The sequence below is a fragment of the Hypomesus nipponensis genome, chromosome 9 (assembly GCF_054491055.1).
Source record: "Hypomesus nipponensis isolate SF chromosome 9, ASM5449105v1, whole genome shotgun sequence".
Lineage (NCBI taxonomy): Eukaryota > Metazoa > Chordata > Actinopteri > Osmeriformes > Osmeridae > Hypomesus > Hypomesus nipponensis.
The window spans coordinates 6662407-6690002 of NC_140369.1; the positions used below are offsets into that span (position 1 = coordinate 6662407).

Sequence of the window (27596 nt, forward strand, 5' to 3'; positions counted from 1 at the left end):
GTATGATACTCACATAGAGAGAAGAAGACAGACTGGATGGATGGTATGATACATAGAGAGAAGAAGACAGACTGGATGGATGGTATGATACTCACATAGAGAGAAGAAGACAGACTGGTTGGACTGCTGGAGGTAGAAAACGGTGGAAGTGAGAAAGAGAAATCATGAAAGATTGAAGAAAGAAATGTAAAGATAAATAATGAAAAAGACTGAAATTACAGTGCATTTATATAAAGATGGGACATTTGACAGAACCTCTCTCACAGACACACATACACTGAAGCTTGCACACGCACACGTACACACACAAACACACAAGCATGCACACACACACAGACACATCTAAAGGTTTATATTGTTTGTGTGGGTATACTACAACTACAGTCAGCCAGAAGCTAATCCTCAACTCTACGTTCAAAGCTATCATGAAAGACCCCTGGGAATATTACAGCTTTGGGATCTGATCAGAAGTCAAGTCCAAAACTTACAGTATGTCATATTAATGAGTGGACATCCACATGGGTAGAAGTAGCATCAAAAGGAAAACATCTTCACATTAGACATGCACTCATTTAATAAAATAGGATGTACTTTCAGTTGTGTAAATACAGCTCATTGTGCTCGCATTGCCAATGGTACTCTTTTGACCACAGTGTTTTTTAATTGTACAGATAGATTTGAAGGTTGGAGGTGATGGGAATGGACGTGGTCCAGCCCCAGGTGCTAGAAGGACTGAGGTCACTGCTCTAATCTGTGTGGGAAGGTCTGGAACTGTGTGTGAGAACCAACTACTGTGTTCACCGCAATGCCCTGACATTTTCGGGGATGTTGGGATAATACTTGTGAAACAGAGAGACTGGAACTTTAGTCTAGTCAGGCTCTAAAACTACAGCTGTGACAAATATGAGGCAAAACATGACTACACCTTTTATGTCCTGTACAGCCAGAGATCTCATGCAGACCCTCCTACAGTGCTTAGTGCACATTACTCATATGTCACACTGTTACGTCCGCCTCACCCTCACAGTGTGAGAAGACACCAACCACTCCTGGCATTAACCATGCCCTGATTACTGTGAAGAGGCAGTCTCCACAGCTCGCTAGGTTAACTGAAGGAAACACACTTTTCTGTAATGTATTATTCAGCGGTTTCTCTCTTAGCCCTGCCAAGGAGGGGCAGGGGGGCAACGTCAAAGCTTTGTAGCCTGTACACTGCATACTGAGGTGCTTTTAAAGCCAACCGAGGAAGGGGATTTCTCTCAGGTTGTAACTGGTACTGTTTAAATGCCTGGTATTGGCCTCAGATGGGTTATAAACTGTGTAGGCAGTGAGTGCAGAGGGCAACCAGAGGACTGGAGTCCATGGTGGATACTAGGATCCTCTCAACTGCACCAACCTTGGGCTAATCACTTTACCTGGACAGGTTCCATAACAAGCTACAGCAGTACATGACGCCACTCACTCAGCAGTCTGTCCCAGATTGAATAGTGCCAGAGGAGACTGTATGTGCGGGAAGAGCTGTGACACTATGAATAGTTCATAAGGTTCTACTGCGCCCACTCCAAAACATACATGTCCTAAACACAAGTCCAAACAGAGAAGACAGTAAAGCGTAGATGACCACTGAAAGAACATACTGAACTCAGCCTACCTTTTACATGAAATGTAAGTTGTTTGTTTCTTCTCTTGAGAGCACCTGGAGGGCTTGACTGGGACTAGGGCTAGATGTTTGCTTTAGATCTCCTTCAACCAGAGCACGCCCCTGTAAGGGGATCCATGGAGATAGTAAACAATAGTAATGCGCACACATGAGCGTGCACACGCAAGCACACCTTACACAAACACAGAAGACCACATTCAAGAAGCAATAAACACTATTTTACAACACCAGAAAAAAATACCCCTCCTCTATAATCCTATCTGTTCTGAATCAATAGCCATGACTTATTCCGGAGCCCATATCTGCCATCTCCTACACTGGAACACAAGATCAGTGGGATGTGTAATCTAATCTGTGGTCAAGGGATTTCCATACATATGGTGACTGAAAGCTGTTTTGATCTTATCTGACAGATGAGCTACGAACTGTAGTCTGCCACACACCTGCGGTTTTAAACATACAAAAATCCTCACCTAGATATTAAATAGTCCTTTATTGCTCAGCTCACAGTTTATCGTTTATTTTCTGGAGAGGAAAGCAAACAATTTTTTCAGAGAAAATAAACCCATTTCCCTGTCAGTGTTTCATTTCTAGGAACACGTCTGGTGGTATAGGTTGCATCCATCGGCTAGATAAAGCGCTTCCATCCATTCCTCTCAACTGATCTCACTTTTATGAAGCAGTACTGAAGACTCTTCGAGTTTAGGAAACCCTTGCGTGTTGTTGAAAGTTCTCTCTCTCCCACTCCCTCTCTCATGCTTACATTTTATGATTCTGTAAATAACACCCTGGCATTCAAAGAATCCCCTTGGAACTGTTGACAGCCACTTGACAGTTCTAACTAAAAGCATCTGCCAGTTCCCTCCACAGCATCAAACCGAAGATTTAGAAACAGGATGAAACGTAGATTACTAGATTTGCATACAGTGGAGTGACTTGCTATGCTCAGCAAATTCATATTCATTGTTCCCTCCAGTTAAAGAATAAGCTATATATTATCAATTCTCTTTCGTAGTTTAGTAAGATGCTGTGTGACACACAACACCTGAGACTAAGTTCGAGTAAGATTCAGTAGCTCTTGGTTAAAATAATCTATAAATCCACAAATAATTTGAGCCCCTTTGTAAAAACGAAGGGTGTTTCAGTGTTTACACACAGGAGGTTTGGTAAAGACTGCCAAGACAAACACAAGCAGTTAAACCATAACAACAGCATCTACAGTCACAAAGCTGTCTTTTATGGTTGGGGGAAAGTGTGTAAAAGATGATTAGGAGACAGTTATGAAAGCGGGGAGTTTTATGACACGGACATATAATTTCTATTGTCTATTCATAGCTGTAATAATATATATTATAGTGAGGCAGTACATCAATGCCAGGCTTGGGCATGAAAATGATTTATTAGCATACAGAGAGCATTGGCATGGACAGGTTGTGTGGTTTCTCTCTGATACATCCCTTAAATGATCTCATACATAAATCATACAATTCAAATGGCATTTTTCAACATTTTATGCAGGCATGACATACATATAAATAAATGTTTACCCGGTGAAAAATACTTGGGAGATACAATTTTGGTCATGATTGCATATAATCAGAATAATTCAAGTTAAAAGGTATGTACATATAACAGATAATAAATACCTGCATTTAAACAAATAATCTCTTCTGAAAAGTATTTATATTGATTAAATCTTGATAATAGTGACAACAAATTTGAATTTTTTTACCTGATAAATAAAACTGCAAATTTGGAAAATACAATATAAATTGTTAAATAAATATTTTTATGACCTACTAATCCCTTCATTTTTAGCACCTGAGAAATACAACATTCACAATCAGAGTAGACCATAATTATTCAGAGAGTGAACATTAAACCACGTTAATTTGAATATAACTATGCACAATCAAAATAACGTCTAAAATAGTTTAATTCCCTTTGTCAGAGTTATAAAGGCAAAATGACAGTGGAAGAGGTACATGGTCATTAAATCCTACTGAGAGAAAAGCTTAGTACCACTTACAGGAAGTACTGATAAATATGGCTTTGAACTCCCACCAATCATTAACCCCGCAAACAAAAGGTATACATCCTCACTCTATACAGTATAGGTAAAACAAGCTCACTAAAAACAACCACAAAAGATAATTATGGGTCAAGTATCTTTTGTGTGGGTGAGAAATCTAGAAACCTTAGATTTTTGGATGGCATTTCTTTATAAATCAGTTCATAATCACTCATCTCATAAAAATTATATAATATATTTGCATATTAGACGAAAAGTACATAGACAAAAAAGTACCCTGATAATGTTGACAACTGTACAGTAAATGTTACATAATTCATCAAGACATAATAGAAAAGGGGGTGGGGGGGGGGGGGGAAAGGTGAAAACATTAGAATTGTGAGGTATTAAAAGCACCCTTGACAACTAAACATTTTTTATGTTTAAGAATTGTCTCTGGAGTCTTTGAACTTTGCATGCTTTCATTTTTGTCCAGCCATGGAAATAGGGCAGCTCTCTAGAATATTGCTACTATATGTAATTTTACATTACCAGGGAAACTAAGAACAAGTGTAAAGTGAGTCTCTCTGATATTTTGAAGCATTAGACTTCTTATCCTGGACTACAGCCAAACTCGGCCTCTGCTCCATTAGGTTAACTCCAAGTCCCAAAAGCGGTGAATCTCACCCTCCTCACACATTCTGTTCTACTCTTCAAACTGACATCCCTACTATTAGTGCACTTACTCTCACTTAATCCAACATTATTTCAGTTCTCAAAACTATACCTGCATTTCATAGTTACTTTTCACCATACATCCTTGACTCCTGCATTCTAAAAACGTAATACGGAACCATATGTCGAGCACCTCCAGCCGGCACAGGTTCAGACCCCTGGCTGCTTACATAAAACCAACAGCACACTGGCTCTGAGGAAGACCTGGGTAGGATTCATTAAATACCTTCTAAACCTGAGTAGGAACATTACTGGACCAGTCAAAGAGGAACAAGCTTGGTACTTACAGCTTAAAAGGATCAGATAGCTCTCAATTCATCCTAGATATATCACTGGAGGAGAGCACGTTATAAAGAATCAGATTTTTAAAAACTGTAAGCGCAGTGTGGTTTAGGGTTTATGTCCTACAATGCATAACAAAAAGATATAAACAGCGATAGCTACATACACATGCTGTGTGTTGGCCTGGAAAAACACCATAAGTTATCTAACAATACAAAAATAAATGTTGAGTACAATAAATAATTGATTTACCATGCTATGTACACTACTTACAGCTTTTACAATTACATATGTACACGCTGGAGGGAATCAAGGTCATTTGAAGGACGGAGTTCTTGTTTGTTTGGACGTTTGTTTGTAGCACCACTGAGACACTGGACGTCTTGACTTCTGAAGCACTTGAACGCAACTGCAGGTGAGAGGAGATGATAGTAAGAAGGATTTAGGTACTTGCATTAGGGCAAAACTCTACATTAAGGTTACATACTACCATGAGACTACATAGCAATGCCAATAATAACAACAATGTTGTTACTTTTGAACTGAAATGTAATTACATTTCATTACTGTGTTAGCGGTACAAGTTATTACAGATGAAACTTGGTATAGGGAGGCTGTGCTTTCCAGAGGTAACTAGATGACCTTAACATTGATCTTGTTTCGGTAACACAACTTTCAACTACCCCTTCACAATATCCACTGTCCCCATAAGACACTCCCCAATATTACATCATTATCAAGCCTTTCTTATCTACCTACAATGTTTTTACTATAGGTATTGCTATGTAATTACACGCTAGTTAATGTAACCTTAACGTAAATTGTTGGCTACTTTTGTAATACAGATTAGATAACAAAGCAAAAATACAGTTGTGCATTGGTATATAACCTATATACACACACCTTATACACACCTGCTTGATGACTGCTTTATTTGACTGTAATAAACAGGCCGGAGCCGGTGGATGGAGTACATTTACCACAGTAGCCCCCACACATTCCTGTCACTCTGCTGCCATCCTGTGGACACCAGAGGAAACACAACCTTTGAGTAAGCTAACTGTCCTGGATACTGTACTAGAGCGCTGGTATCCTGCCATACCTGGAGGCACCAGAAGAAAAAAATACGTATTTATAACTGAAATACCAGCATATGGAGGCATAGAGTCACACCTTTTTTGGGACAATGTAATCATTGCAAACCACCCAAAGAATGAATGTTGGACTTTTTATAGTTTCTCTTGATTTCTGGATGAGCACACTCCATCAAGCCCAGCCTAAAACAATCAAAGTTTAGTTAACTAGTTTTGCCCGGGGAGTGCTCTCTCATTGTGGACATCAGGCTGTGAACACTTTCCTGCATCTCCTTCCACCCTTTCTGCTCCTGCCAAAAGTGTCCCTTAGCCTGATCTCCATTACAACACCAAGAGGACCCACTCCACAGAGCAGCTGCCCAATAAGGTTTCCCTCTCACTGGGTACTTGAGGAGCCAGAGGATTCAGGGATAAATAGCGCACTTGGGCCTTTGCCCAGACAGCCCTCTGAGACCAAGAGGAATGGAGGGAGGCAGAGGGAGGGAGAGATGCAAAAGAATGGATGAGTTGAGAAAAAAAAGTAACATAAAGATAAGTAAACATTTTGGAAAGTTTAAGAATAAAGAAGGGGGCGGTTTGGGCATGTTAATCATTTGCAAATCGGCACATACCTGTGATCTGTGTATGTCTGCCACTGCATAGGTTCCTTGTGATATCCATTTGGTGTCTTCTGCCACCTGGAAACCTGTCCCTGAGAGGTTGATGCTAAAACGACCCTGTATGGAAAGAGACAACAGCAGGAAAATCTATTTTTAAAAGTTATGTACATGAACTTTCACCAGGCCTACAGTTGGGGGCACTAATGAGCAACTGATGCATATTGGGCTTGGGTACCCCAGGGCAGTACAGTACATTTGAATGAATTACATCTAGTCCATGCTTGTCAAAGAGCTCAACTATTTGTGGTAAATAATTAAGTAAGCAGAGAGACACATCTCTTGTGAAACCTGAGATATGTGACACACTTCCACTATGTGGATCCTACACATTTATCAGGTAAACAGAATGTACACTTTGGATGTGTTGATATGTGCTTGTTTTAATTGCTAGGAGTTTTCATGGAAACCCATGACTCTGGGGAAGGAAAGGGGGGAAGAAAGTGGGTGAAAGGTTGTCGTTGAGAAAGACACCTTTCTTCTCATATACTTTTACTGGCTTTCCCTTGTGGTTGGCTGCAGCCTGCAAGTCAACATGTAAGAGACTCAGGTCATATGTGCTGCAGATTGGGAAGGTAGGGGAAACTGTGGGAAAGGGTGGCACTCACATACTGAAATATGCACGTAAACAGATGCTCCCCCCACACACACACACACAAACGTGCCAGGGGGGCTATAAAAGCCTTGTAAGAAAACAGGGTAATCTTTTGTGAACTAACGGCAGGTCACTCTTTTCAGATTACGACTCACTCTCATACTGTATATGCACACACACACACGCACACACACACACGCACACAGCCTTGTACCAGACAGTCAAAGAGCAGCTGTGACCCAGCAGTAAACCACTGTGGAGAGACACTGGGACTGATGTGGTCTAAAAAACATAATGTGTGTCAGGGAGAGAGTGGAGAGAGACAGCACATGGTACTGAACAGTATGGTTCCCAGCTGTACAGGGTGGAGGGGAAGTGTGTGTGTGTTTGTGGGGGAGTATTTGTCAGTTTGCTGTGCACTGCCAGTGTCCTGCTCCTCTCCCCTCAGACTATCAGGATGTGCAGCCAGGGCTGTGCAGTGTGACAGACAGACAGACTATAACTAAGGCTGGGTGTATTGACTGTGGCCCATCTCTTCGGGCACAGCACCCACACACACACACTGACACTCACACACTCATTCCCCACACACACACATACTGTAGTTCCCACCTGTGGACAACGCGCTGCGCTGTAGCAGTCACCCGCTGTTGCGAAGGGGACTCTGTGGCCCTCGCGTGTGGATGCAAACTGCCAGTCTGTGGCTGCATGACAAGAAAGAAAAACAACAGCAGAGTATATTTGTAAATATGACAGGCCTGAAGTGCCATTACAGCTCACATAAAAGACATAAATAAAAGCTTCCATCCCCTGTAAGGAACACACTTTCACATGGGCTAAATCAAGCCATGCTTTAAGAGTCACTGTAAGGCAATATTAGTTTAATTCTATCTACTTAGTGCAATTTCAACCAATCCCTTCAGTCCTTTTAATTTTGTGTTCCTACATGACCCTAAAATACATCTTGAGCCCATTAACCTCACTGAGCTTGGACTTAATGAAATGGCTATGGAAGCTCTCATTTTAGAGCATACTTGCCAAAATCAGCAGGCTAAACACTCAGCTATTTTAAATGTTGCTATTAGCGTTGCTGTAATTAACACATTGGCAGTCTGTGTGTGTGTAAGTGTAGTCCTTGTGAGTGTGCTTCCTAAAGTATTTCAACGGGTATTTAGATGTTCTCTGCGGTCCACTTACTGATGATCAGCATCTTGCTGATATCCAGGCGAACTTTGGTGAAGGTGGAAAGACCAGCGGCTGTGTAGTCTCTCCTACACTGGCAGTCCTCTCTCCTGGTGCCATTCGCTGGGCACTGTGTGGGGTCAATCAGTCTAAAACACACACACACACATACCTTAAGTACCCCCCCACACACACGACACACGAGACACAGTGGTCATAATCCTATGATGGATCTGGTCATCCCAATATCTAATTAGTTGACTTACCTGAAGCCAAAAACCTCCGAAAAATTCTCTCCCTCGCCAGTTGTCAAGGTAACGTACTCCTGTGGTATGTCTGTCTGCATTCCTGCACAGTAGACCTGAGGAGGAGGAGAAGGGACAAGAAAGAGAAGGAAACTGAGAGAAGCCAACCAGAGGAAATTTAAATCATGGAAATAATCGAGACACATGCTATCCCTTATGCTGACCAAGGTTTAAGCTTTCTAGTGGACAGGCAGACAGTCTAAATAACTTCCCCTTAGCGTGTGTCGCCCAGTAATGAGGCGCATCTGTCTGTGAGACACAAAACACTGGTCCACTGGTCCTTTCAAAGCACTGCACTCTGGATTATGGAGTGTTACTGCTTGGATGCCAACTTGCACTAATCTATTTCATGACTCTTTCCACTTGTAAAATCAGAGACTGACCCCTCTATAAAATGTTCTATACAAAAATCGAGAGATCAAGTATCTTACTTTGAGTGCTTTTCCTTGGATGTTGAGGAACTGTTCACCATCTGCCTGGGAGCCACGTATGACCTGGATGTCTCTACAGCTAGTGGGCAGATGGCCTGCAAAAGACAAAACCATTGTGCTGAACAGAGGAAGACAAAAAGAGAAAGAATTTGGTGAAGAACAGAAAAGACACGGCTGATGTGTTGACTCACAGGCAGGGTTACTGCAGACTTTTCTAGACTCTGGTTTGGTGTTGGACTGACACTTCTGACCGCCACGGCCCTCAGACGCACACTGCACAGTCCGCTCCATCACTCCTTCTCCACAGCTTACTGAACACTGGGGCACACGGAGCAGAAGAGCTCAAGTAAGCGTTCCCTAAAAGTACTGGAGCAGGAATGTTTCTGCATGAAGTGTTGCCCTAGAATGAATTGACAATTTCTACTTCATGCAGATTTTTGTTTTGTGTTGTTTACACTGATAGTCAAGTAAAATAATAATAATCGTGCGACACGATCAAACTTTTCAGGAATTTTTTAAGCGGCAGCTACTTACAGAGCCCCAAATTCCTGCTCTCCACTCCAGAGGTGGGGGGCACGGTCCCAGACTACACTGCATGTAGCTCTCAGGGGGGGTTCCAGGGCAGTTGGACGAAGACTGATGGCCATACTCATAGTTATCATTCCCACCATGCACCTCACTGCAAGAGACCAAGCGTCTGTGGTAGCCTGGCCCACAACTGGTGGAACACTAAGACGGGAGAGAGACATTAGGATACGGTTTAAGCATACTTTTGAAATTCTACTGGCTGTCAAAAAACAATTTCACATTTTACTGTCATGTCCAAGATAAAACACAGGTGGGAGTTTTCAATCAAGACCGAATTACCTCAGTCCATTCTCCTGTGATCCAGATGAACTCGCACACGTGAGTGTTGCAACTTTCAGAGTTTGTTGGTTTCCTCTGGTCAACACAAAACATCTCATGGAGCTCTTCCTGGTTCTGGTCCACACACAGTACTACTCGACGCCTGTGGCCAGACCCACAAGACTTACTACACTGGAGAGGCAGAAGATAGAGAAGCAAGAAGGTTACATCAAAACAGCCACTTAACCGACACATGGGAAGTAAGGAGGTAGTCTTTTGAAAGCATGGTTCCAAATGTTAGAATGACCATGCCTCAACTGTAACACAACACTTTCTCTCATTAAGAAAAGATAGCCCATCTTCACATCCATCAATGAGATCGACCAAAGCATTGGAAAAATATTGTCAAATCATGAGATAGGAGGTTGGAAGACATTGTGCTTACCAAATAGTTCCACCAAACATAGTTAGTAAACCCTCTTCCAACCTTTTCGCTAAAACTGTTACATGAAACTATTGACAGTCCTGGTGAGTACATGTGCTTGATAAAAATGTTGTGTTTTAAAACTGATTTTTGTCTCCTTCAACACATACTGTAAATCCAGATCCATGGCCTTTCCTTAAGTGTTCTGACATTTGGATCAGTGCTGGAGAACGGCACTGAGGTCAGGCTTTTATGGGAAAAGCTTAGAGAAGGCCTTGCCTTGCGTCAGAAACACTTTAGCTATTACAAATATACTCCATCTGGTCTTCATCTCTCTTCTACATTGTCAAACAGCTGAAATACCTAGAATTGTTATTGCAGGCTGAGCTGTCCCACTGTAGTTGGAATGTTGCCTACACAGGGCAGGTATTTCATCTGAAGGAATCTTCAGTCTTTATTCTAAACAACCATTTCTTGAAGATTTGTGTCTGAGAGGAAACAGTTATTATTGCTATTACTAACAGCTAAAGTCCCAAAGTACAACGGACAACTGTCTCTTAATGCCCAGTACTGTCAGACCCTGAGCCTCAGTCTGGAGAAGCTTGTGTACACGGTTGACCACAGTACTGACTGGGGTCTTATTTGTTAAAATACTGCCAAGACTCTGTGGTACACTGATGGCCCACTCATTCAGGTAAGCCAGACCAACGAAGAGGTGCTATATTTTATACTTTAAACAGCAGAGATGGGATGTAACAAAGTACAAATACTTCTTTGTTACTGTACTCAAGTAGAATTTTCTAGAATCAGTACTTAACTTCACTATTTATTTTTCTGACAACTTTTCACTTTCTCTCCTTAAATTTTGAAGGAGTCGAAATCATGTGACAACAGGTGATTCCCAGGGTCAAAAAGAAACCTGCGTTAACGGAACCATTTTTTTTAGGCGCGTTAAAATTAGATTTCGTTAACGCGTTATTAACGGAGATATTTTCGTTTTTTGGGTAGGCCTTAAAACAAATTGGGTAGGCCTGTGCCTACCCAGGCCTACCCGTGGCTACGCCCCTGCTTTGACAGCCCTAATTATTATGCAAAATATTGAATATTGAAAAAACTAAGGATGTCCCTTTCTTCATGAACTACCAGAATCAAATGATAATAAACAATAATAATTTTTAGTTTTTATTAATAATATTGGTGCTTGAGCACCCCTAAAAAGGGTCTAAAATCGTCTAAAGTAGCCTATATGTCAGAGGCCACACTTCTTTACTTTAACTTGAGTCTTTTTAAACATGAATATCTGTACTTGCACTTGAGTGAAGGATGTGTGTACTGTTGCCATCTCTGATAAACAAGGAAGGTAACAGTCAACAAAATAATACACCGTATTGTCCCTGCCACGAAAGGAACTCCATGACTTCACAGTTACTTATGCTCGTAGGCTATATGATTTTCTGTTGCAATTCAAAAGCTGCTAGGAGGTCTTCTTTCACTAAACGAATATAATAGGGAATCCCTGGTGGTAACAGGTAACTGGAGAAGGGAGGTTTGTTACAGTTCTGGATCTGATTATAAAGATTGTTGACCCGCCAAATCTCTTTCAACAGCACAGGAGAATTGACATAATTGCCTCCAGTTCTTGTTGGCGCAAGAGGGTGGCCAGGCGGTAAAGACTTTGTTCTCTTGGTAGGATTTGTTTTCGTTGACCTACATAATGCATCATAACGTTTTCAGAAATTCAGGAAAAAATTATTTATGCAGTCAAACCGAATTTATAGCTGAGAACATTGTCAATTACAAACGTTATTTGTTTAAGCTATGCCAATAAGCAGTCGTTGCTTATGAGCTATGTTCATCATACTATTTCGGCAATAATAAATGTGCGACTTCAGCATTCCACGGAACAATGTAACGTATTCGGAAGTGAAGTAGTCTACTTGACCCCTGGTGAAAATGTATAACCGAGGCACATGCTGTATGCTAGGACTCTCCATTCATTTGACTTTATACAGTACACGCGCATATGCGCGCTCTCAAACTCCCCCTGGCCTCCTGACAGCAAATGTCTGAGTGCAGCGCGAGGTCTGTTCTGTGTTAGCGGGTCTCTCACACCTCAGCCACACGGGAGAGCAAAAACCTAACAGAGCATTACTTTAGCGTATACAAATATCTCCAACCAAAGAAACTCTAAATTGCGCTCACCGATTGCCACTCTCCTTCTCTCCACCGACTCAGAGTCGGACAGTCGGAGGAAATACACTTCTGGCTAGAGGCCGGTCGGGATGATTGGGGGCAGTCAGTGTCCTCAGCTCTGCGTCGATCTCCAACCGTACAGAAGACCTCGCGCTGCTGTATTCCATTCCCGCATGATACTGAACACTGTGATAACGAAGGATATAAGGTATGACTATTAATTAACAATCGAAAGTTCAGATAGATTACTTTAAATCGTGTGATTTATTGTAATGAGCCTATTCCCATCAATAACTGCTTGAGAAAACTTTGTGTACAATAGATGGCGCACAATGTGTTACGCAATTTCTAGTCAGAAACATATTTACAGTTGAACAACCTGTAGAACCCTGCTTGATTTGTCTCATAATGTGTTGGCTAATACTATTAACTTGACGAAAGGTCAGGTCTCCAACTAATCTAATTAACGGTTTAACAGTTGTAATAAAATAATTAGGGATTGTCTGTTTATATAGCCTAATGAATATTAATTCAGAGTGTAACAGTCTAAGGATTAACCTGTGGCGTAGTGGAGCTAAATGTCTCAAGAAACCCTATGTACCACCTGATTAAGTTGGCTAATAAATATTTTCTACAGCAGCAGCAGCAAACTGGTGAGGAATTAAGAAGAACGTTGTGCAAGTTGAGTACTAGCACTGGTGGTACTAGTTGGAACAGGTCATCACAAATACAAGGCAATCCGTTCTTAATGTTTTAAACATAAAAGTTTAGTATTGGTTTGACTTGTGTGTGTGTGTTCAGATGCCTACCACAAGTAAGAAACTAGTGAATTCAATCCGTATGTGTGAATCAGTGCTGACTGTACACCTGTAATCTCCTCTCCACACAATACAAGTTCTGTTAATATGATTTCTGTCACATGGCAAGGCATTGGTACTCTTCTGGTGGTGGAATTTATGCAGTGTACAAAACAATCTGCTTTCTGATAGAAGAACCTCTGCAAAATGGATGTCAATCTCTTCTGAGCCCCACAGTGAAATGAGAGAGAGAAGGAAAGAGAGAGACAAATGTCAGAAGTAGTAGAAAAATTAATGGAGAGGATGAAAGAGAGACAGTCTAGGTGAACATGTTGTGATGTGTTTCTGGTGTGAGTCAGTCAGATCATCTCTGAGGGGTGCAGACATGGCACATGGTTTCCGTTGGGGAGGGCAAGTAGGGCATGGCATGAAAATCAGGGGAAGAGACACGTGGAATGAGACAAGTGAGTGAAAGAGGGAGAAGAGAGAGAGAAGGAAGAAAGGGGGGAAGGGGAGAAAGGAGTGAAGGGGAAGAGGGAGGAAAGCTTAGATTTGGCAACAGTTAACCTCAGATCAGAGACAGACAGTCATCCCTGACCCCTCCCCTTGTCCCAGATACTTAAGTAGCCCCAGTATGGGCTCTCTCTCTCAAACCACCCCGAGGGAAGAGCTACAACCACCCAGACCACAACGCCATGTGCAACAGAACACTCCTCTCAGCCGGCGGTCATGCACGGTATAAAGGCAGCTCAGACACTGAAATACTGCTCTGCTGAACTGTGCTAAAGACACACAAATCAGCAAGCTGGTAAGCATTAAGAAGGGTTAGAGCAAAAATGTGTGCATGACTGTCAGTGTGAGAGCGCGGCGGTGGAATGAGAATGTTTTATTGCAGGTTGAGAAGCGAGTACCTCTCCCCAGCTGCCCGGCTTCCACTTGGAGCAGCGGCTTCCTCTGCAGTTCCTCTGCTTCTTGGGCTTGGAGGGCAGGTGCAGGCAGTTCTCGTCCGGGACGAGTCTCCCTGACCGGGTCACACAGCTCACCTTACGCTCCTTGAAGCCTTTACCACAGGATGCAGAGCACTGCAAGGTGAGAAGGGGCACACACAGGTGAGAAGGGGTAACCAGTACAGTACAGTGTGTTTCAAGGTGGTAGAAAAGTCATATAAACCAGTTTCGAAAGGACAGGGAGCAGAATACTGAGAGTCAATGCAGTTTTAGCGGACATGATAGCACATTGTAGAGGTCAGAGACATTAGTAAACATGCAACATAAAAATGAGCATTCCACCCATTACACAAGCCTGATAACACCGACAAACTGTACGGACATAAAACTTTGGACAGACCCCAAATTTTAGTCAAGGAAAGGAAATTGGTAAAAAATAAATAAATCCCAGGGCTACCGTAACTGAAATCTGCGCTGTTCTCTGTGCTAACCGGCGGCAGTCTGTTTCACCTCCGGGTTCAGTGAGCAGGCGCAGGTCTCCAGTAACTCAGTGTGACAGCCCAGCACCCCTCACTAGCACACCCATGGCAGCACACACAGGAGTGTGAGTTCAGCAGGGGTGGGGTAGATAGAGGTTGCTCAGTTCAGGCTGGGTAGTCAAAGGGGCACTGCGTGTGGGGATGGATGAGATACGACAGCCCAGGGTTGAATGAGTACGTAGCCCAGCATGGCGCGCTGCACTGCCCAGTGAGGGACCACGCTGGACAGGAACACTCCATGACCTCTCACCTCATTTAGACCGGAGAGGTAAGGGTTTTAAAGTGGAAGACTTCTGTATCTACTAAAGAGTGGGTCACGGTCCTCCCATAGGGTACAGAGGGCTTGATTGACAATGCTGTGAAGGAACGTGGCTTGCATACTTTCAACTCATACTCTTCATACTTTCAAGTATGTTGGTGTCTCTTGTGAATTAAACCACGCAAAATAAAAGGGAAACAAATACATTTAATTGATGAATATATAACACTGTACAATGATAAGTCATATTCTTTGGGAGAATAGCCACACCGAGTATATTACGCCTTCACCTGCTTACACTGTCAGCAGGGAAAATAAACATAAAAACTGCTTCAAAAAGTGTTGGTTTGAACCATCAAAATAAAGGAAATACCACAAAACATGCCAGAAGTGTGCAATTACTATATTAACCAAAGACATTTGGTTAAGAAATAATCATTTTTGTTCAGTTCTATTGTATGTCAATAAACTAAATAACCATGAGGACAAAGGTCTGTGAGTAGCAGGGGGCAGTCCCAAAATGTGGCCCATGAGCAGTCATTCCAGTGTAGTATACCTAGTTGCATGATTTCTACCCACAATGCACTGCAGTACAATAACAGTTTTCCACGGTGGCGCTAGAGGCTGGTCTCAGTAATGCTAGATTCTTGGATATAACTGTAGCTTCAATAGATTTATTCCTCCTGATACATTTGTATTGCACATACAATACATAGCCATTTCCCATACGATACCACAACAATCTACACAAGATACAATGGTACAGGGGAGTTAGAGTCTCAGAGTGAACAGAACACACACAGAGAGTAGGACTATGGACACTGATGGATATTGAGAAGAAATGGTGCTTCACAATAAAAGGTTTAAATCATTAAAAGTATACTTTTTACAACAATAGGCAGGCTGCCAGGCTGTGCTTTATTTGCAAATGTCAGACCAGTCCTTAAAGTTTTATTCACTCTTTAAATTAGTTTTCCAGACATTTGTTCAACTCAAATAACCCGCTTTTACATTTAGGATAATCACAACTGGGTCAGAGTAAACCACACTTTAACTCTCCATCCATGAATTCCCACAGTATGCACAGCACATTAACCTGACCTTACTGCTCAAGGGGACTGGCATGGCTGTAGGGATCTGCCAGCAAGATCACCCACCTTCACAGTTTAATTTGAACCATAAGCCCAATATTCACTGCACCAAGTAAGAAAAGGAAATGGCATACATTTGGATCCAATAATATGTTCCACAAGTTGAATCAAATAAAACATTTTATTGGGTAACATACCCTTTTATCCACCTCAAACTGTCGATTATACATACAATATTGAAAGCCATATTCTAAAGCCATATTCTAAACATAAGAGCAGACATGTAGGTGTCTATTCAAAACAGGATATACCATCACTTCTTCAGACACAACATGAATCCTTCAAATCAGATGCCTTTATTTACAGAGTCAAATTAAACAAATGCCTTCATCAGCATTATGCCAAACACCGCATTCCGAAGCCAACTTTCCTGGAATTCAACGGAATGGAAGAGGTGGGACCTTCCTCACTCCCATAGACAGCAGGTCTTTCCCTGCATTGCCCCCCCCCCCCCCTGGGATCCCTACGATTTCCCAGAAGTCCATCCATACTGATGAGATGCACAGGGAAGGGTCCCCTGTCAGATCAAACGTGAACCCTGACCCTGTATGCACCCCTGCATTGTCCTTCTGACGGGACATTCATTCACTGAGTCACTGTCACTGAGTCACTGGCCCCTGCCATCAGAACAATGTCATGAACCCACATTAGGCTACAGGAAAAGGCCAGATAGGGAGACTACGTTGTTTGAGAGCACGCGTCGCCAAGCGCACAAAAAAAACATACTAGGCATTAGCAGTGAATGAGCACGTTAAATTAAATGGGAGGTCCACGTTGGCGGTGTCACAGAGAATAAAGATTTACCTTGATGCAGAGAGCTTTGAACTCTGGGGCAGACACTGAAAGAGCATAATTGCTCAAAGAGGTCATTGGGGGCCCTGACCTCATGAGAAAACAAAGATATTGCTCAGCGATTTGTGAAATTTTCATTCAGTGAAAACGCCCTTTCAGAAGTACCAGTTAGGGGAACTGCATTGTAAACTAGTTCCAGAAGTATGCTTGTCTGCAGATTTGCTGAGAAACTAATCAATAGGTGACATTCACAAAATTATACAGGATACTTCCACTTCCTTGTTTGTACTGTAATTATTATCCAACCAAAGCTAGTAATCTAGATCCTTTTGTAATTGACGTGTGTATATGTTGATGTGCTATTTTACAGCACTACAAGGTTGCACATATAATCCTAGAAGTGATGAATGTGTTCTCGTCAATGTTAGTGGTTCCTCATAGTAATTATGCAATTTCAATAAACTATTTTAGTCCAACTCAGCAAAGCGTGTCTTTGAACAACTTTGGCCTTCTGAACAGACATGTTCAAGACTGTATGCTGACTGATGTCTCATTTGTTGGTGTCCAATAAATTAGTTGTTAACTGTAGTGGCGTTCAGTGGGATCTTATTGCAACACTATCATCCATTAGCAGGGGTGCATGTGAATCCTTCCACTTCACTAGTTTGTAACATACTACCTTACATACCCAGAATGAATGAAACAGTTTGAATAGTACCACTATTTCAATTTAATCGTAACCTTTCTAAAAGTGAGCACAAGTTCAGAAAATCCATATAAAATTAAATATTGACATGATATAGATGAAATAAATACAGTTACTTACATAAATATACACATATGCCCTTGAAACACAGACTAATACTGCCATTTGGAATGAGAGACATTTAATGTATTTTATTTCAAGAGCCTCTTGTAATTACTAAACAGTTTAATAGTATTACTCCTACTGCTACTGCATGTGCACCACAACTAAAACATGAAGTAAAATAGATCTTTATACTATCCTTAGCTAAATGGATTTTGCAGATGGTGCTAAATTGGACGAGTTCTACAGCTAATTTGACAGTTCCACATGCATTAGCATTTCCATGTTCACTGTGGAGTTTCAAGTAGTGTCGAAGCTATACACTGTTATAACATCTATAACATTAGTATTGACATTAATTATGTTGAGAATGGGTGGACTTTGAGCAAAGCTTGCCCCTAATCACAGATTCTAGATCAGCTTTCACTACCTCAATCTGGATAGTAACCATTATGAGGTAGAACACGACACAGATCGTGGATCTGTGCTTAGGTTCATCAACAGCATTGGATAGCCAGACAATACAATATGGTTAATCTTAGTCAGCAGAAAACCTTTCAAAGGACAGAGCGATCTTAAGAGTCTGAGGTAGAATCATGTGACTGGCTCAACAATGAGCTCCAGAGACATATTTTTCCCTGCAATACTGTAGCAGGTGCTGCAAGTTTTAAATATAATGACAGGGCCATTCTAATTGAGCAACATATATCATGCTAGGTGATTTAAACACACCATATACAAACAGCTTTAAGTTCAGATTGTACAAATTCTCTATCATACATGTATGTAACAAAATGGTTGGGCCCAGCATTTTTTTATCAATCAACAGCTTTTCATGGAAATAAACAAAACACAAAATAATAGAAAACGAAAGGTGTCACAATGAACACACAAGACCTCAAGCTTGAATACCAAAGACAAAAATTGAAAGATATAACTCATGTCTCCCTTGTTTTGTCAAAGCACCAATGTAGTGTACTGAACTATAAATGAATGGCTGGTTTTGTTGTGTTTTGTTCAAAGTGAGGTACTGTATGTTCAGCATAGCATATTTTCATATGAGCTCTGGTAATGGGTCACACTGAAAGAAAGTATTTACAAAAAAAACAGAGCAATATACTGATATCAAGAACCGTTAGAGACGTGAGTTTGCGGCCAACTGGTTCTGCACCTTTCATATATCAGTTATGCAACATCTGCATCAGACACTAAAAACTGGTCGAATCACCTCACTGCTAAATATCCAACAATTACTGAAACAAGATAGAGTATACCTTGTTTTACAGTCCTTTCAGTGTTCATTCACTGGATATTCTCTGGCAATACAATTGCTGCTAAAATTCTCAATTAAACTTTGTAAATACAGAACCGCAAAACTAAGTGTTGTCATACTATTAGTTATGTCTGTAAAAATGTGCCGTAAGACAAGTAGAATTCTTATAGATATATTAGACAGTAAAAAGTGGGTACTAGAATAATATATGTTCTTACTCTACAGTATGTAGCCTTGAATACAGTTGCTTAGCATTTTCCGTTTCTTCCATTTGAAACTATGGAAAATCAAAACAATACAAACAGCACCGACATTTGAGTTTGGATTCTCTCTTTGGATAATAAAAAAGCAAGACATCTTAAATTCCTGATATACATCCAGCAAATATTTGCATATGAACAATGATAAACTGAATGATTGATTTGCATATACAAAGAGCTAAGACACAAATAACTCACTTTGAAGGTTTATGCTATATACAAGAAAATCTTTTAGGTAATAAATTATCTTTAAAAACAATATTTTACAAACTAAATTGGATTCACATAAACTACTTCAGAAAACTGTAACCAGGATGACCAACAGATAACAGATTTTTATAGGTCACAGCTTTGAGTAGCATTTCATCACGTTGTATTCTTTTTGCATTTTGCATGTGGGAATGAATATTTGCGCTAAATGCAACAGAAATAAATTTCCAAACTGTCTTCAGAAGGATGACCAGTCACAGGGGACAAAAGGTTGTTAGAAGTGAAGGTGGAAATTTGAAGTGATTTTCCAATAATCACTGCCATCCTGCACTTAAAGTTTAAAAAGTTTGTGTGGTTTTGTTTTAACAGTTAAGTGGTGAGAATCCACATGTGGTGAAATGAGAAAGCAAAAATGGAAGGGAGAGAGAGAGATAGAGAGAGAGGGGAGAGGGAGAGAGAGAGACAGAGAGAGAGGGAGAGAGAGACAGAGAGAGAGAGAGAGAGAGAGAGAGAAAGAGAGAGAAAGAGAGATAGAGAGAGAGAGGGAGATAGAGAGACATATATTTACTAGCGTACCGAGCTCCATGGGTCTGTGCTCCAGTGAGGGCTGGACGGGCACGACTGAGTATTGCACTGCTCGCGGTCCGGGGGCTTGTCAAGAATCTCACAGCTCAGATCGTTAAAGCGTTCACCGTTGGGCCGCTGACACGCCACCAGCCGCGTCTTGATCCCTCCGCCACACGGCTTAGTGCACTGCAGACAGAGGGAGAGGGGCGTGTGCACACAGTGTGAAGACTCAACAGGTGTGTCTCGACACTTCGGTATTTCTAGAGTGTACGGATGTGTGGGAGTAACTCAGCACAGACGTGGAGGTGTTCTGAGGCTGTGGGCGGCGTTCTCTCACCTCTCCCCAGTGTCCGTAGACCCACTGCGGACAAGGCCCAGACTCGCAGGAGCGCTGCTCGATGGGCTTGGAGCGCTCCTCGCAGTTGTTGGCTGAGTAGCCGTTCTCATCTTGGCACACGACCACACGTCTCTGGAACCCGCCGGCACACGTGCTCGAGCACTGATGATGACGAGAACACACCTTCGTGTCAGACAGGTGAATACATCCACACGTGTGTGCGAGTAGTTCCCACTGTGTCAACTGCATTTCTCGATTGAACTTCAATATTGACGCACACTCCCTCCTCATGAATAGGACACAATATAACATAGCAATAATGTGCATATCATTCAGCCCTTAAAACATATCTTTGCTTCGAAAGGCGTCTCCACAAACAATTTGATCCGCGAGAAAGTCGATATTTTTTGTCATATCGGACAAAGAGACACAAACAGGAAAGAGCACAAAGGCACTCGAGTACTGGCCCACAGCACAACCTTTTGGCAGCTCTTCAACGGAGTTGATTCCTTGACATATCTCTCTGTGTTATATTAAAACACATCCTCAGGAAAGGGGAAGAAAGAGAGCCCAGAAATACCACCTGCTACTTCCATGACACCTTAAATAGCTTACCATACAGTTAGTTATTTTGGGGCGTAGATAGTGGTTATTTTAGTGTTATTGTACTTAGTAGAAACAATTACTGTATTCTTGAGAGGTCATGGTTTTTAGAAGTGTTATCCACACCCACAATCGCAGTATAAGAAACATATCGGTACTGAGAGAGAGCTCCAGGTCTCTCAGAGAACATCACGACAAACCAAATACTGTCAATGCGTTGAGCAGTGTAATACACAAACATTACAGAAGTCCTATTATCTGGGGTAGAGCACCACTCACCGCTCCCCAGGGTCCTGTCCTCCACTGGTGGGCCTGGGCTCTGGGCCCGCTGCGCCCGTCACTGGCCACAGGCAGGTTGTTCCTGCTGCCTCCACTGGGTGGGGGAAAGGTCGGGAGTCACTGGAGCGAGAAGGGCACTGGGACATGGCACACTCCTGTTCTGTGGCTGGACGGTCGTCGGAGTCGCACTCATTCACATCCACAATCTGTTCGCTGAAGTTTACACACACCACCTGACGTGTGGTCTTTCCCTGGCCACAGGACACGGAACACTGGAACCACACACGGACAGAGACACACACACACACATACAATCAACCCCATGAATGTTCAAGCTACTCCAGGGTTAGTGTGAGCATTTGAATTCCAAGCCTGTTCAAGGTAACATACTCTTTGCACTTCCCAGTTCCTTGCTTTAGTCCCTAAACAGAACAAAACAGGTCTCTGATCAAGGAAGGTCTTCTCCAATGTCATCAACAAGGTTTTCATTTTCACATCCTCTCTGGAAAGCCAAACACAGCTGAAAGCTCCTCTCAATATCTCCATGGCATGGTTTGGTTAAATGCTTTTGACCCAAATAGATCTTACTCAAGGAACAATGAATTAGGTAAGAGCTCCTGCCAAACAGTCATGCTGTTCCAATTAGGTCTACCGATGAGAGTCAACTGTATACCTTAATAATGCATATCAAACAACATTATGCAACTGATCATGTACAGCCCCGCTAGAAAATACAATATCTAGGACCAAGAAATGCTTGGGATCTGAACATGGGTAGGGATACTGTCAGGCTGGTATTTCCCTGAACCCAGTGAACCAGTAGCGCTGCATGTGATAACTTAGCTATCCTCTTCCCCTTCAGTGTTGGTATCCGGTTCCATTCAAAATCGAGCATCAGAGGGATACTGTGTGTTCAGATGTGTCTCTGTAGGTCTGGCCTCAGGATGAACTACTTCCTGTTTCCTGTGTTAGAAGTCACTGAGTCTCTCTAGCAGGAATAATAAGCAGTGTGTGGGTGTGTGTCTGTGTGTGTGTGTTTGTGTGTTTATGGAGTCCAGAGCTGCAGTCTGGCAGGGCTGTATCACCAGCGCTCTGTTTGATGAGAACCATCTGTAAACAAAACTGTGGCCCCTCAACTCCCCCCCCTTACCTCAACCCTCCCCCCTTCCCCCCCCCCACTGCCTCCCTGCCCCCCTTCCCACACCCCTCCACTGTCTCATTCCACCCCCTGCCAACCTTCCAACCACACACACAAATCGTCAAACCCGCACACGTCAAAACTCTCTGAAACACACAAAGTAGAGCTAAATAAACACACAGGAAGAGACAGGGCATCAGAACTGTCTGGACAACAGCCTTGAGAAATAGACATGAATCTAAAAGGCTGTCAATGCCTGTAACGGCATGCAAGGCTTGGGGGGGGGGCAATCTGGTGTCCGCAAAACGTGTCCATACTGCATAACAAAGAGAAAGGGTGCTGTCTGTCTTACCGAAGTCCATTCTAGAACCTTCCACTGTCCGCAGGCTACCACGGAGCACACCTCTCTGGCGGCGGGCTTGACCAGGTGGGAACACGCTGCCTCCTCCGCCACCCCACCTTGGTTGTCACGACAACTCACGTAGCGCATCCGGGTTCCTTTACCACAGGTGGCACTGCACTGTGGAGGAGGCTGAGGTGGTCAGCAAAGGAAAAACACACACACAAACATGTGCAGGTTTCAGTCCAGGTTTTGATGGAGACCAACCTGTGTCCAGGATCCAAACCTCCACTGGGTTTTGTGTCCAGGGTGAGAGGGCACCTTGGTCCCTGGGGGAACAGGATGGTTGCTGAGACACTGGACCAGCTCACAGTCCTAGAGTAGGGAGAGACAGCACCATATACATTAACCACACCGCTCAAATCAGACCATGTGTGTTCCTACCCTCCGTAGAGCACACAAACTTGGATCATAAAAGCAGAACATCAAAGCTACCTGAGAGAATCCTATTCAGAACCATTCACAGTGGTGTGGTGTCCAAGTCTCCAATAACAACACTGGCCAGTAGCTAAGCCCCTCCCTCACCTTCCACCCTTTCCTCTTTTCCTGTGCTCTGTCTGACCCCTGACCCCTGGCTCAGGGGTGGGGATCTAAATCATATCTAGTAAGGCCTTGACGGCTCCACATTCCACACTCATCCCTCTGGTGGAGACAAACAGGACCCTGGCAGAAAGAACACAGCACCACGCTGCAGCGCCTCACACACACAGCCAAGCAGAACAGCATCAAAACATGTTGGTGGGGGAAAGAACAGGGAGAATGGGGTGGAAAAATGGCCTGTGTTGGCAGCCAAGAGATAAATACTGTGTGTATATATATGAAAGAGAGAGAAAGAGAGATAGAAAGAGAGAGAGTGTGTGTGTGTGTGTCTGTTCAGGTTTTTAAAAACGTGTGGAATGATTGCATGCTATTTTAACTATATCTACCTTTGTGTTAAATCACGTCAAGTTTAAAGCAAATTATAACTAGGGTTATTTCAGGTAGGCCCTCCTGCTCTAATAACATAAGCTCTATTCTTTCTCACGTGCCCCTCCTCCTCCCCCCCCCCCCTCCCTCCCCCAGAACAGTGGTGGGCTGGGCGGTATGGTAGCCCACTTCACGGATGGCTGGTTGGAATCACAGTGAGGTGAGGGGACTAGTTCAGGGTCAGTGGGCCTGACGGCTAGCTCTGGAGTCAAGGCTAGCACCACGGGGAGGGGGTCCTTCTGCAACCACAGTCCCAGCTTTGGTTTGGTGCCCCGCAGCCTCAACAGATCTCAACCCCACCTCCCTTTCTGGCCAATGAAGAGCTCCTTCTTGAGACCATGCTCTGTCTTAAGCCCACGCACCATCAGGGTGAGAGCTCATGCACATGAAAGGTTGATTAACGACTCCAGTTCTTAGAATAAGAGTTGTTTGTGTCGAGATTAGTTGGGTTATTTAAAGTCTGTGACACTTGTAGAGAGCAGATGTTAGCATACAGCACTTTCAGTGAAGTTCATGTAAGGTAAGGGTGTGAGTGGAGACCACAGTCCCACAGTAGACTCTCGCAGCCAGGCGCTGCCACTGGCAGACTGGTTGTGGCTCAGACAAATAAGGTGAGGACATATTTCAATGTTTTTTCTTGCTTATAGTCTTGCACTCCCCCCCACCCAGACCCCAGATCCCTGGAGTTGCCTGCCATAGACCTTGTCCTGTTTCCACACTCCTCCCGTGCTCCATGAAAGGACGACTGCCTGAGGGAGACAATCCCAGCTATGTGTGTCTGTCTTGGGGTAGAATGCTCAAGTGTAACCCCCCTCCAGTCCCCTCCAGGGCCGGAGCACAGGAGAGCAGACAACAAGGCCTTATTGAGCCCAGGTGGCAATGAACTGGTGAGGGGAGGCTTCCTTCCTGTCTAACAATGTGGCATTGACTGTAGCAATGGCTCCACAACTGGAGAGGGACACCCTCAAGACAGAGAAAAAATGAGAGATAGACATGGAGAGAAAGGCAGAAAGGCAGTTAGAAAGGTTACAAAGAGATGAGAGAAAGGGAAGCTAGAGAGATGAAAAGAGAGACAGAGAGAGATTTAGAGAAAGAGAGCAACACAGAGGGAGACAGAAGCGGTAATCAGTTGAGAGCCGAACAGGGCAGGAAATGGATCTTGGTCTTACCTGAGTGTCAGTGGGACGTGTAGCTGCATTACATTCAGTGTCGTCCATGACAGACCCGTATGCCCCAACCACACATTTCACAGCGCGCATCTGGTAACCTGGTCCACATGAGGTAGTGCACTACGTTCATATGAGAGAGAGAGAGAGAGAGAGAGAGAGAGAGAGAGAGAGAGAGAGAGAGAGAGAGAGAGAGAGAGAGAGAGAGAGAGAGAGAGAGAGAGAGAGAGAGAGAGAGAGAGAGAGAGAGAGAGAGAGAAAAGGGTCATTTTAGCCAACGTTGCAAATCTGGTGAAAACTGAGTAACTCAGTTAAAGACAAATGGTGTGTGTCCGGTGGGGAGCTGCACAGTCAGCCCAGTGGCAGCATATAACAGTCTTCTGGATCATAATGCATGAGTAACTCATGTACTTCCCACTGTAGCCAAGTCAGTGGGTACACCACTCTCTTCTACCTCACTGACTCCAATGAAACAAGGTCAGACTTTTGTGGCAGCAACTTCAACTACAATTCCCACATGCTTCAATTCACAGCTTCAAATATACATTTAGCTTGCTGGCATAACCCATGGTATACGGGCACCAAAAATCTCCATCAAACATTTAGGACTATTAACACACATGCTGGGTTATAAGATATCATTTTGATTTAGGAAATGTTGCAGAGTTGCCTTTTTAGGTTAGGGGCCTTCAGAATGCAATTCGCCTCACAGTTATAAACTGGTGGATTAGAGAGAGGGTGAACACACATGAAAGTTGGGATACACACTGTGTGTAGATTGGATTGGCTTATTTTGGCAGGGAATGCTCTGGTTGAACATAAGAGTGAACAGAGTGGAGGGGGGCTATATCTCTGTCCTGTCAGCACTCTGCATCTGGAGAGTTCACGTGAGAAGTAACAACATTTATAATGTTAACCTCTGCATAGCCTCCAATCCATTGAGACAAGTGTTTGTCTGTCTCCCGTAGAGCTGAAATGATCATCATATTCATGATCGATAGTATGTTAAATAATAGCATACCCTTAGCCTAACCCTAACATTTAGCACTCATCCTTGAGATACTTTACAGACAGATATATCTTGTTTTCTAAAGCTAGTCCTTCGGTTCCTCCAGGATATGACCCCCACCCCTCCTGTCTTCCTGGGTAGCAGCCTGTCTCTCTATGGATCCTCCGGGCAACACACCACCGCTGTCCCCCAGGGTCATGCCCTGTCCCTCTATGGGCCCCACAGGCTCCACCACCAGCAGCACCCCCACCCCAGGGCCTCACCTGTCCCCAGGATCCGACCTGCCAGGAGGCACACTCCTGCTGCTGGCACATCTGGACCGACTCTGGCTTGGACGAGTCACAGAAGCGGTCATCTAGACGGTCTTCTCCAAACTGGCACCATGTCTGCCGGTGCTTGTAGCCCTTCCCACAAGTCACCAGGCACTGTCCACACAGAAGGAAGCTCATTGTTTATTAGACTACTAATAACTGGGCCATGCTGTCTATGATCAACAAGATGTCCAGTTCAACCCAGTTTACAACAGCTCAGACATATTTACAGTAGCAATGTTTCCTGTTGAATAAACTGTGCAAAATATCTCCACATTAATGCTGTATAGTTGGGTGTTACATATGTACACAAAGAACATACTGTAGACATCTAATTAACCACTTTCTTGACATCGAGACATCAATTATAATGGACTGCAGGGGAATAAGGAATAACAGAGACGTATTAGACTGACCTCGGACCAGTCTCCAGTCTTCCACTGTGGGCAGACAAACTCGTTGCAGGGCTGGCTGGTCAGTTTTTCCCTCTGGCTACACTTGCTGTCCTCACTTGCCCCATCGGAGGACTTGCCACACACGGCCCCTCGACGACGAGTACCCCCACCACAGGTCTTGGAGCACTGGAACACACACACACACACACACACACACACACACACAGAGAAACACTTTATCCCTTTCTTCTTTTATGTTTCCACTTTGGAAATTCTGAAATCCAAGGATTACAAAGTCTCACCTCTGACCAGGAGGAGTAGTCCCAGCCCCCAGGGTTACAGTCTCCAACACAACTCTCTTTGTCGTCGGGTTTGCGTAGGTTGCTGCAGTAACGGTCGTCCACCTTCTGGGTCTTGCTCTCTGTGCGGCTGAGTTTGGCACAGAAGATCTCTAGTGTTCGGTAGCCCAGCCCACACTGCGCTGTGCACTCGCTCTTGCGGGCTACATGCCACCTGGACCGAGCACAACAATTAAAGGTGAGAAGGAAGATTTTGGGGGAAAAGGAATCGCTGCACAACAATGGTGCTATTCCAGAAGTGATGCTGTTACCTGAGTTCACACTCCGTGTTGCAAGGTTCTGTAACCATAGCTGGTCTGGCTGTCCCATGGCAACGCTGGTCGGAGACCACCACCCTGTCAGACTCTCTGCTGCACAGGATCTTCCTCTTACGCTCCCCTGGGGAAATGAAAGACACAGGGCTGACACACAGTCCAGTACCAGCAGAAGGGATTGACCTTGTATCTGATAAGAGCCCTGTACATACACACACACGCACTAAATCACACTCCCCCAAATGTAAAGTCAGATTAGGTCTAGCAGGAGTGTGCCTTTCCAGCTGGGAATTGGACACACCTGCTACAAATCACGACCAACCAACAATATCTCATCTCAGAGAACACGCTCGGAGAAAAGG

General features: G+C 43.5%; 1 protein-coding gene across 1 annotated transcript in view; it reads right to left on the reverse strand.

The window, feature by feature from the left end:
- Window positions 1-3040: 3040 nt before the first annotated feature.
- The window catches only part of adamts9 (ADAM metallopeptidase with thrombospondin type 1 motif, 9), a 37168-nt gene continuing 12612 nt past the window's right edge, over window positions 3041-27596 (reverse strand). Inside the window, 23 exon segments of the mRNA XM_084704660.1 lie at window positions 3041-5097; window positions 5603-5708; window positions 6394-6498; window positions 7646-7737; window positions 8231-8364; window positions 8482-8576; window positions 8952-9046; window positions 9143-9269; window positions 9486-9680; window positions 9819-9989; window positions 12424-12600; window positions 14123-14293; window positions 20027-20203; window positions 20355-20516; window positions 21237-21341; window positions 21344-21508; window positions 22727-22894; window positions 22982-23089; window positions 24910-25029; window positions 26179-26340; window positions 26643-26807; window positions 26924-27134; window positions 27232-27358. Coding sequence (XP_084560786.1) covers window positions 5619-5708; window positions 6394-6498; window positions 7646-7737; window positions 8231-8364; window positions 8482-8576; window positions 8952-9046; window positions 9143-9269; window positions 9486-9680; window positions 9819-9989; window positions 12424-12600; window positions 14123-14293; window positions 20027-20203; window positions 20355-20516; window positions 21237-21341; window positions 21344-21508; window positions 22727-22894; window positions 22982-23089; window positions 24910-25029; window positions 26179-26340; window positions 26643-26807; window positions 26924-27134; window positions 27232-27358 — 3122 coding nt within the window. The 3' untranslated portion in view covers window positions 3041-5097; window positions 5603-5618.